The sequence below is a fragment of the Dendrobates tinctorius genome, unplaced genomic scaffold, assembly GCF_039654945.1.
Source record: "Dendrobates tinctorius isolate UK_male_01 unplaced genomic scaffold, ASM3965494v1 ptg000069l, whole genome shotgun sequence".
In the NCBI taxonomy this organism is placed as follows: domain Eukaryota; kingdom Metazoa; phylum Chordata; class Amphibia; order Anura; family Dendrobatidae; genus Dendrobates; species Dendrobates tinctorius.
In genome coordinates, this window is record NW_027361737.1 from 21,004,211 (window position 1) to 21,016,479 (window position 12,269).

A 12,269-nucleotide genomic window follows, 5' to 3' on the forward strand; every position below is an offset into this window, starting at 1 on the left:
AGTGGGTCAGGGAGCTGGTGTCCTCCGGATACAAGATAGAATTTTCTTCTTTCCCCCGCCTCCAACTTGGTTATTCCTTTCCTCTCCCCCCAAGGAAAAGACATGAGCCTTCCTTCGGGCTGTTCAGGCTGTAAGGGTCGGAGTCGTCATTCCGGTCCCTCATCACGAAAGGTTCAGGGGATTATATTCGAACCTTTTTTGTGGTTCCAAAAAAGGACGGGACGATGCGACCCATTCTGGCTCTCAAACTGTTAAATCAGTTTGTCAAGGTACGGCAATTCCAAATGGAATCTCTCCGATCAGTTGTCGCTTCCATGGGAAAAGGAGAGTTCCTAGCACCCATCGACATCAAGGGCGCTTACCTTCACATTCCGATCTGCCCGTCCCACCAGCAGTTCCTGCGTTTCGCAATTCACAAGGTACACTTCCAGTTCGTTGCCTTGCCCTTCGGACTCGCCACCGCCCCCAGGGTCTTTACCAAGGTCATGGCAGCTGTCATGGCCATTCTCCACTCTCGGGGAGTGGTGATGTTACCGTATCTGGACGACCTGCTCATCAATGGTCCGTCCCTTCCAGCCTGCGAGGAATCCATGGCTAACAGTAAATACACTTTCTAGCCTGGGGTGGTTGATAAACTTCGAAAAGTCTTTACCAAAACCAGCTCAGCAGAATTCCCTTTTAGGAATGAACTTGGACACTTTCCGCGGGTTGGTCATTCTCCCTCCAGGAGAGACCCAAGGTTTACAACAGGCAGTGCGGACTCTTTCCCGACCGGTTTCTCTCTCCATTTGTTTCAGCATGAGAGTTCTTGGAAAGATGGTGGCAGCGATGGAAGCTGTTCTATTTGCACAGTTCCACCTCCGTCCCTTACAACACGCGTTGCTGTTAGCTTAGGACAAGAACCCGTTTTCCCTGAACCGTCGGATCCCTCTGTCCCTGCGGGTCAGGCAAGCCCTCAGGTGGTGGACACAGGTCCTCCCTGAATCAAGGCAGGTCTTTTCTCCCAGTAAGGTGGTTGGTAGTAACCACCGACGCAAGTCTCCTCAGCTGGGGTACGGTCTTTCGTCGCCACGCGGCACAGGGTCATTGCTCAACCCGAAAATCACGTATCCCCATCAACATTTTGGAGATACGAGCGATCAGATTAGCGCTACAGAGTTTCCACCATCTCCTTGCAGGTCACCCCATCAGGATCCAATCCGACAGCGCCACGGCTGTAACTTATATCAACCGCCAGGGAGGTACCGGACCAGGATGGCCGTGCACAAAGTGAGTCACATCCTCCATTGGCCGAGCGTAGAAGATTGGGCGGCAGATTTTCTCAGTCGCCAAGGCATTGCCTCGGGGATGTGGTCTCTTCATCCGGAAGTCTTTCAGCACATTTGTCATCGTTGGGGGACTCCGGATGTGGATCTCAGGGCCTCAAGACTAAACAACAAGGTTCCTCGGTTCATTGCCCGATCATGCGATCCATGCGCCTTCAGAGTGGATGCTCTAGTTCTGCCATGGCACCGGTTCCGGCTCCCGTACATCTTCCCTCCTGTTCCCTTGCTTCCAAGGGTCATCAAGAAGATCAGAGCGGAGGGACTACCAGTGATCCTAGTCGTGCCAGATTGGCTGCGCTGAACATGGTATGCAGAACTAATACAACTAGTCGCCGATGTCCTCTGGCGACTTCCAGATCGTGTGGATCTACACTCGCATGGCCTGATTTACCACCAGGACTCCGTGGCCCTGTCTTTGATGGTGTGGCCGTTGAATCCTGGACTTTAGCACAGGCTGGGTTCTCTCACGAAGTGATTTCCACCATGATTAGTGCTAGGAAGCCTGTGTCCATGTGCATCTATCACTGCACCTGGAAAACCTTATTTTCGTGGTGCAAGGATCATGGTCGATCACCTCTGGTGTTTTTTCCATTCCAGCCATATTGGAATTCCTTCAATCTGCATTAAAATCAGGCCTCGCGCTTATCTCGCTCAAGGGCCAAATTTTGGCCTTGTCAGTGCTTTTCCAACACAAAATTGCCACCAAACTTCAGGTCAAGAAGTTTATTCAGAGAGTTTCCCATGTGGCGCCTCCTTATAGAAGGCCATTGGAATCATGAGACCTTAACCTGGTTCTCTTGGCCTTACAGGAGGCTGCTTTCGAACCGCTGCAGGATGTCGCTGTCCGTCCTCTCTTGGAAGGTGGTCTTTCTAGTGGCAATTACGTTAATCAGATGAGTTTTGGAATTGGCAGCCCTGTCCTGCCGTTCTTCGTTCCTGAATTTTCATCAGGAAAAGGTAGTTCTCAGGACGTCCCCATGCTTCCTGCCCAAGGTCGTCTCCTCTTTCCATCTCAACGAGGAAATTGTTTTGCCTTTCTTCTTGTCTGGCACCAGTACATCGCATTGAGAAGGCCCTCCACACCCTGGATGTGGTTAGGGCGCTGAGACGGTACATCTTGCGGACGGCTCCCTTCCACAAGTCAGATGCCCTGTTCATGCTTCCAGAGGGGCATAGGAAGGGTCTAGCCGCGTCAAAAGCAACGCTAGCCAGGTGGATTCGCTTGGCGATTTCATGAGTCCTACCGTGTCAGGAACGCGCCTGTCCCAGTGGGGATTAAGGCGCACTCTATCCGGTCAGTGGGCGCCTCCGCCCATTCGGCACCAGGCCTCGGCAGAACAGGTCTGCAAGGCTGCGACTTGGTCCAGTTTGCATACTTTTTACAAAACCTTACCAAATTCATTCTCAGAGTATGAAATAATAGTAGTAAACATAACACATGTAGATAGAGAATAATTATAACAATAATAGGGCAGATTGCCAAATATCTATTCACCATGTGTATCGTAAGAGGACAGTCACCGTACAAAACTGCAATGAAGCAAGCTATACAAAAACTGGAAAGCAGTCACAGTCCCATAAATTCTTTTTATTAGTACAAAAAATTGAAAGCAAATAGAATGGGAGCAAACATATTGTGCACAGCAAGTGGTCACACACTAAAGGGCATATAGGCCAGAACCTCCACATCCACATAAGAAATAGTCAAACCCACAAACTTAGGTATAGGTGAGTATTTTTGAGATAAAGTCTCAGTGTGCACATAACATATGGGATATATATGTGAGTATACTGTTTGTAAACAATTAAAGAGCAAATGCCCATATATAATATTCAAGAAATTATTATACGTAAACTTAAACTCGCATAAATACCCATACCTTATTCACAGCCAAAAATCATCAGCCCATACAAATATATAAAGCACCATCATTAATATGATGCATAGATCATTATACAGTGTTTCCTGCAGTGACTAAAGACTATATTCAGTGTTGCACCACATAAATGCATATGGCGCAAGAAACATCCACAATGGCACAGGCTCACTAGAGTGCCAGAGCTATAACAAAATGAATTCAACACCATATACCAAATTCAACATTACCTCAATTACAGGAGATGTGGGAGGAAACGGACCCTCAGCCTTCCCCGACGCGCGTTTCAGAGCTACAGACTCCTTCCTCAGTCTTTAGCCACTGCAGGACACACTGTATAATCTATGCACCATATTAATGATGGTGCTTTATATATTTGTATGGGCTGATGATTTTTGGCTGTGAATAAGGTATGGGTATTTATTTGAGTTTAAGTTTACGTATAATAATTTCTTGAATATTATATATGGGCATTTGCTCTTTAATTGTTTACAAACAGTATACTCACATATATATCCCATATGTTATGTGCACACTGACACTTTATTTATCTCATAAATACTCACCTATACCTGGGTTTGACTATTATGTGGATGTGGAGGTTCTGGCCTATATGCCCTTTAGTGTGTGACCACTTGCTGTGCACAATATGTTTGCTCCCATTCTATTTGCTTTTATTTTTTTGTACTAATAAAAATAATTTTTATGGGACTGTTTGACTGCTTTCCAGTTTTTGTACAAATTCATTCTCAGGCCTGTCCGCAAGGCTGCGAATTGATCCAGCCTGCATACCTTTACAAACATTGCTTAAATCATTCTCAGGCCTGCAGATGCAGATCTCAGCAGACACAGTCGGCAGTACCTCAGTGGTACATGGGGTATTAGCAGATGTATGGTCCCCACCCAGGGACCGCTTTAGGACGTCCCACTGTCTGTGTCCCCCAATGAGGCGTAGGAGAAATAGGGATTTTTGTGTACTCCCCGTAAAATCCTTTTCTCCGAGCCAATCATTGGGGGACACAGCACCCACCCTGTTTAGCCTATTGGCTCACTGTAGCATTATTAGGCTTTGACTTAGTTATGGTTATTATTGACTGTTAATGCTCCTACTGCTTTTTTCACCGAACTGGAGAAATCTCAGTCAGCGAGAGGGTGTATACTGCAGTTAAGGAGCTAATTCTTTTTCAGGCTTACTTAGTGTCCTCCTAGTGGCCAGCAGCATAACATCCACTGTCTCTGTGTCCCCCAATGATTGGCTCAGAGAAAAGGATTTCACGGTGAGTACACAAAAATCCCTATTTTAGTCACCAGAGTGTTTTTTTTCTTCTCTTTGAAATTTGCCATACGATCACAGAGGTATTGGCTTTTTTTATTTGGTACCAATTTTTATCATCCTTATTAGTGATGAGCGAGTGTGCTCGGATATTGTGTTATCTGAGCATGTTCGGGTATTATCGGTGTGTCTTGGGTGCTCGAATAATATGCTCAAGTCCCCACGGCTGCATGATTCTCAGATGTTAGACAGCCACAAAACATGGTGGGAATTTCCTGTTAGCCACAAATCATGCAGCCGCGGTGACTTGAGCATATTATTCGAGCATGCCCAAGATACTCGGATAACACCCAAGCGTCCTCGTTCATCACTAGTCATTATAATTGGGCATGGCTCACAGGCTAATGGTGCAGAGTAGCGTAAAGACACGCCCTCAGGATCCTGTAAGCCACACCCCCTTGTAGAAATTATAAAATTAGCACTAAATATAGAGGCCTATAGCTCTGACCTTATAACAAATGTAAAAAAAAAAAATCTCAAAGAGCAGTGGGAATAAAGTAAAAGCAAAATTGGCCACTTTTGACCTGGTGACAAATACCTTTTTAGAGCAATCTAAAGGCATAACGAAATGGCTGATTAAAGAAAACTTCTAAATGTTACATAAACATTATTCCTTGTTAATAATCTGAGTAGACACAAGTTAAAACTTTTCTACCTTCTGTTTAGGCTCATGACAGCCCAGTCCGAGCTATGACCTGGTCCCATAATGACATGTGGATGTTGACTGCTGACCATAGCGGATATGTGAAGTACTGGCAATCCAACATGAATAATGTCAAGATGTTCCAGGCGCATAAGGAGGCGATTAGAGAAGCCAGGTTTATAACCACTCTACCCTTTTCCATAGATATTGCTAATCTCTGCCATCAATGTTGTATATATTTGAAGTCTGCAGTCTTTCGTTGGGGGGCAGGCTCAGTCAGGTTGAAGCAGTATCTTATGCACGTCCATTCCTGTTGTTCTTTGTGTTCGACCACAGCATTGTGTACTGTTTCTCGCACAAACTGTGTATGCCAAGACGTTTGCTTTATAAATAAAGAATTCTGTGCCTTCCAATAGTTCACAGATGCAAAATAAAGCACAATACAATAAAACTGACAGCTACACATACTATGACAATAAAAAGCACTCGACTCCCACAGTGCAAAATCCTACAGGTAATACCCTACTGGAATATTCTTCATTATTAGGAAGGGCTGGCACACTTTCCCTTTATGATTTTTTCTCTAAAAGCTGACTTATGCTTTTCCAGGTATCAATTTGGAAATATTCACACATTTTTTGTAAATAATTTGTTTAAAAATCCACTTGATCCAGCTAATTATTCTTTTTAAATGCATTTAATTCTTTAACTTTTAATCTTGGAATATTGTACAAACCAAAATCTGCAGCACAATGCAAAGTAGCATGTCAATATTCTTCTAATACAAAATCCATAAATTATCCATGACTTTATGGTAACCAGAGTAGGTTGAAAGTGAGACCACATGCAAGATGGGTTCAGATTCGTGTAGTATTCATCACAAGCATACTAATATTTTGGAGGCATAAAAGGCACACTCTTTTACTTGATGCATCACTTGACCTGTTTCATTAGTTCTCATAAAAATCCTGCTTTATTAGCGAAAGTCATCTGTGTGATGCTATGGCTGCCCAGTCCTCAATATTCATGAGTGGCAGACTACCCGCTGCTGATTGACAGCAGTGTAGGAAGACAATCAGTGGCAGGTCTGCAGCGTTACCATGCTGCTTATGAATATTGAGGTCTCTGAAGTACAGCAGTGGGAGAGTTACATTGCTCCAGCTAACAATTTTTTTTTTTTTTTTTTTAGAAAAATGAAAAACCTAGATTTTCATGTTAGTGTCATATTTTAGTGGCAAATGTATAAGGTATACAACAGCCTTCTTAAGTTAAAAAATTGCAAAATTTGACAAAAGTCAAATTTTAAAAAACTTGATGTGAAATTGGCAAAATTTAGCATGTGAGGACAGAACCTCTCACAGGCCGACATATATAATACTGATTTTGCCGGAAGTTGGTGTAAGATATGGTGCGAATCTTTGGTGGCAGCTCATTAACAGATTTCGATTTGGTTTTGTGGCAGACTGACAGACAATGATGTGACCAAATTATTAGGAGGTGTCTGCCACTTAATATCCTTGAGGGCCGTACTCCACTGCTTTTTATGTTTAATGAGGCTGACTAGTGAAAAATTGCTGATCTGTGATAACCTTCACTAATTGACATTTCACTGAACTTTTATCCTCAGTATAAAATGCAGCTACAGTGTGCATGCCCAATCGTTTCTCCATTAATTCTATGTAGGGCTGCTGGAAAAAACGGAGCAGGCGATTAATGAAGCAGCTGTCGTGCATGTGCACTGGCGCTCCACTCTATAACAAGGAAAGCTCCCCACTCTGCCAATTGGTGCAGATCCCAGCGATCGGACACCTACCCATCAATAAGTTATCACGGATCCTCGGCAAAAGGGTCCTTTTACGTGGACCCACCGGCAGCGTGATATAACTATCAATCAGTACATTTTTACCAATTGGCGGTAGTTTCAAATAATCTAATGTTTTCAAAGTAAAAATATTTGAATACTAAGCTTGAGACCTTAATGGAGGTTTACTGATTTTGTTTTTCAAACAAAAAAAAAATACTTTATCTGCCATACTAGCACATACTGAGCCAGTGGTAAAGCGTGTCTATATGATTAGATTACATTGTATCATTGATTTCAGAAGGTATTCAGTATATTGTTTTACTGTTAAAGAAAGAAACAAAAAAAAACCAACCATTTATGTTGCACTTTTATTCAATGGAGCATCTTTTACTGATCAGGCCCTTCAGATTTGCTTGTCCAACTTTGAAATTGTGAAAGTTTGATTTTGAGGTAAGTAATTATTGCCACAAGGAGCTATTATACAGCTTGTATTATCATGGTCACCACAGGCGAGATGTATATCGGAGTACTAGGTACAGTGGCCCATTATCAATATTGCTTAAATTTTAAACTAGTAGTCTAAAATTGTACCAAATTTACCACCATGGCTCACACTGAGTTTGTGCCATTTTTTAGACTGTTTAGTGTCATTTCGACCATTAAATGATTTACCTTGAGTCAAAAATTGGCACTGTCACACTTATTCCACATACCTTTCCATTTGTCAACACTGTGATATACCGAAGCTCTGCCCTTTTGCCGGTCAAGGCACAAAGTGTTAGAAACGCATAAGGGTATGTGTGCACACTGTGTATGGCTCAGTTCTTGCTGCACAAACTCAACCAGCGAGGAAACCTTTATTGTTAAGACACAAGAATGTCTGATGAAGAGACTAGAGTAGTCTTGAAAGCTTGTAATTTACCATCTTTTTAGTTAGCCATTAAAATCAACCATTGAGGACTCTCAAATCTAAATATTGTTAAAAGACAAATACTTTAATGCATATACATTAAAATTTCCTAAGTGTCAAAATAAAATTATTTATCGTAGTATATATTTACTGGAAACCAATTGGGGAAAGTGTGGCAAAATAACCACAACAATATTCCTGTAAGGCCCTAAACCATGAGGCCTGTCTGTCCATGGAGGTTGACACCCTAATAGGCCACGCATGTGAAGGCGCCCCTGCCCCTCATGTAGCCCTGAGCACTGATAACGACCCTAGATAGGTGTTTTATCCTTAGAGCACAGATTCTACCATAAGAAACAGACATGATAGTCTAGAAGACACTCACAAGCAGTAGTCTCCTTATGTTGCAATAGAAGCATCATATGGATACAAGGAAAAGGTGTTAGTATCCAAAATATGTGCACCGCCGCAAAAAATAATCAGCCGTGCAAGTATAACGGCGTCTCGCAATGAAAATAAAGCAATAAACTGTGTGAAACCGGATGCCATACCAGGGTAACAATCCAGCCTGCTCAGATGCTATGGTTTTAGACACACATACAGAATTTGCAGATGACTGTCACTAATAGTTGTCCATAATCAAACCCAAAGCGTTTTCTCCAGGATAAGAGTCATCAGGAGACCAAGAAAGATGGACGAGCATGACTCCATAACATAATTGATACAAGACTTCTTTTAGCATTTTTGCAGCGTTTGTTAACCCATCTAAAGCAAGAAGAAAACCAGTGGAAAGACACAAATGGGTTTTCACTGCATTTTTTGAAGCTTTATATTATAAAAAAAACCCAAAAAAAAACTTATTAAATATGTATTTTAGTCCAAGATATAATCCCTACGGAGAAAATGCTGAAAAACTGTTTTGAACTCCGGATTAATCCTGTCAAGAGAGCCCATTTTGGCTGTAGAAAAAGAACACCGCAAAAACTGTGCATGTGAACATAGCCTAGTCTGTTTTATACGGCTGGTGTATCTGGACCTCTGTAGAGTACATTGTGCTGTTTACAAATGCTGAAGGGTTGAGCACAAGAAAAAAAAAAGCTTGAAGGAGTGCTCCCATGAAAGTTTATCTTAAACTAACTTCCAAGGTCTGCCTTTGGCTGAGACAGATTAACCCCCAACCATAAGGCACACACCAGAGCTTTCATTCTGAGAGAGGGGTCGCTAACCAATTTCTGCATCATTTTAGTATGGGCACTGTAAATGGATATAGGTTCAAGTATACATTCTTAATGCAGGCATGGAGTGCACATATTAACTTTAAATACAATGGAAAGGAATTTTGTTGCCGACTCCAGCTTCCAAATGTAATGGCTTGGAGCAGACCTCCGCTTCCACCGGATGACACTGCTTCATAGGGCTTTCGTCCATTACTTTGTGGAATCTTTAGTGCTACTCCTCTAGATTCATAGGACGCCTCAAAAGCAGAGCTATGTTATTGTGAAGGAGACGTAATAATTTATAACCCCCAGTGTAAGAAAATGTAAGTTCTGTAGAGGTGGCAGGTCGCAGCTGGCTATTTTTTTTCCTAGCAGTTCTTGTAGAATTTTTACAAAGACAAAACATGCGTATTGACAGGTTTCTAAAGTTCTTGCTCTTAGTTTAAGTCATGGGTTATTCAGTTGCAATTAGAATTATTCAACCCCCACTGCAAATTAGGTATTTTAGCAAAACTCTAAGTATCGCAACATAACTTCTATATAAAGTGCCCAAATTTTTTCTCCAAATTCAACACAAAAGGCCACGTTTAATGATTACTTCAGACTCTTTATAAAGAGGAAGGGGACCTGAACATTGGTGCCACATATTGGAAATGGCAATCTTAAAAGGCAGTATCGACCCTTTTAATGAGCTTCGCCGCTTGATTTTCAATAGGTGGCGCTAGAGTTCAGGTCCTCTTTCTCTCTGAAGGGGAAATTTGCAGATTTTTTTCCCCCCCCCCGGAGGATCATTGCATGGTTTATGATACGTTACTTTATTGATCCCGAGGGAAATTATGGATTAAGCCTCCTTATACTGGCATATAGCATAAGTTCTTTCAAATGTTGATCTGAGTAGGTTTTTGGATGCTGTCCAGCAGGTGCATAGTCAGTGACATTCACCTTTTATAGCAAGGAAAGCATAATAAAATAAACCAACGAATACAGTTTTCAATAGCAGCTTGCCACCACCCTACCTCAGATTTCTGCCCACAAACAAGCAGGCACGTCGGCTGACCTCTCCCCATATAGCATGCATATTGTTGACAGCACCCCTCTCTATGCGAGATGATGTCCTTTCAAGAACAGTTTCTTTATTTTCACCCCCCACTCTAAGAACGAATGAATCCATGAACGACTTTTACACTAGCGCAACATCTGCCATGAAGGGAGTCGAGCATCTTTCCATAAACGGTCGCTGTGTTCTTGCCAAGAGAGTAATTCAGACTGCTGATACACTGGCCATCGTCACCATGTTCTCTGTGGGCCAGAGCTAACACATCGTGGCAGTATGACTCGCTTTCACTCTGCCTAAGGGCTCATTTACACTGCCGTATTTTTGGTTTGCATGATGACTGTGAAAAAATAAACACGTACAGGACTCAGACCAATGGCATTCAATGAAATAGAGCATATATATATTGTAATTCTGTAACATGGGAAACTCTTGAGTGTTCTTGAAAAATAACTGCTGCTGTAAAAAAAAAAAAGCAAAACTGATTGCATACAAACTGAACATGGATGACAACTGAGAAAAAAAATCATCCCTTTTCACTGGATTGAAATGAACTTTTTTTTTCTTTTTTATACACGTGAACCTGACCTTATAGTGTCGGTTTCATCACCCAGCACAGTTAGTCCTGCCTACCTGTGCTAGTTTTTCTTTATAGTAATGGGGTTGTGGTCATGTAGCCAAGCAGACTCGCTCGTACAAGCAGCCAAGACAACTTTGGTTACTGTCCAGGTCCATTGGGTGAGTGACTCCAGCCATGATTGACTGTATCTACCTATCAGAAATGCAAGATAACCTGTTTGCCAGCATGTTTTTTCACACCAAAAGATGATTGTTTACTGACCCTCACATGATTTTAGTATTACAGGGTTTAGTTTATTCTGATTTGATTTCAATATATTGGCCCCTTATATCAGCCACTGATGTGAACTGTGGAAGTTCTGATTTGACTTCAGCCCTTTAATATGAGCTTTGTAGTGGCTCATTTACATCTGTACACCGTTATAGGATCTCTGCAGGGGCTGTCATATGATCTTTGTAGGTTTTAGGCAATAGGACATGTTAGAAACTCCCATTCATATAGGTAGTAGCCACTGTGGAACTTCAATAGCCGAAAAGCCGCAACTTTAAAAATATACCCTGTGGATGTCCTACTGTGAACCTTTGTCGCAGTCTTCAACATTAAATTGACAGGTTGTGGATTTTAAATCACACTCTTTGATGCTTGGGCTGGGCTACTCCCCTGTGTGACCTGCTCAATGACTGCACCCGCTCTGCTGCCAGCTCAGATCAGCAGTAATGAGCTGGTACCAGAGCATGCAGATATGTGCATTTTATGCACTGCTATGTTCATGTATGTGATTTTTTTTTTTCACTGCTGGTATACATTTAATGTACAGCTTTGTATCATATACAGTGCTGTTGAGTTTACGCTATAGAAATACAATTTTAGGTTTTTATTTGAATGGATTTCTTACTGAAGTTTTCTTTTTGGGGTGGTTAGAACGCAGTTTTTATTTCCACTTAAAGTACTGTTATTACTACTTCCTTTTTCCATGACTTTGAGCATCTCTGTTGCAAGCTGGGATACTAAAACTGAGTGTCATCAGGGGAGAGAGGCTGTAGCCACAGCCTCTGCCCATCCTTGAAATTTAGCGTCAGTGAAGCACGTTTCAGGGGCAGAGCTGTCCTCTGCGTAATGTGCACAATGACAACGCACGCTTTGTTGCCTGTTCACATCAACACTAATGAGCCAGCACCAGAGCATGCTGTTAGGCTAGTTTCACGTGGTACCTCCGTGGTGGCAACCGTGTGCCGCATGTGTGCCACATCAGGACCACACGGATGGCGCCGGGAAGAAGCGCTACAGTAAGCGCTGTTCCTGGCGTCTGGTGCTGACAACAGCTGTCATTCTGCTCTGCCGGCAGGAGAGAAGAATGAGTGAAAACCCGACGTGGGGTCCCCCTCATTTTCTGAACCAACCAGACGAAACTTGCAGCTGGGGGCTGCAACCCTCAGTTGTCAGCTTCATCAAGGTTGGTTGTGGAGAATAGAGGGGTCCCCACGCTGTTTTTTTTAAATTATTTAAATAAATTTTAAAAAACGGTG

At 42.5% G+C, this 12,269-nt stretch overlaps 1 protein-coding gene across 4 annotated transcripts in view; it reads left to right on the plus strand.

The window, feature by feature from the left end:
• The window catches only part of WDR33 (WD repeat domain 33), a 150,961-nt gene that overhangs the window by 37,287 nt on the left and 101,405 nt on the right, over positions 1-12,269 (plus strand). For all 4 annotated transcript variants that reach the window (XM_073581161.1, XM_073581162.1, XM_073581163.1 and 1 more), the window contains one exon: positions 5,202-5,353. In XM_073581161.1, coding sequence (XP_073437262.1) covers positions 5,202-5,353 — 152 coding nt within the window. The remainder of the gene's footprint in view (positions 1-5,201; positions 5,354-12,269) is intronic.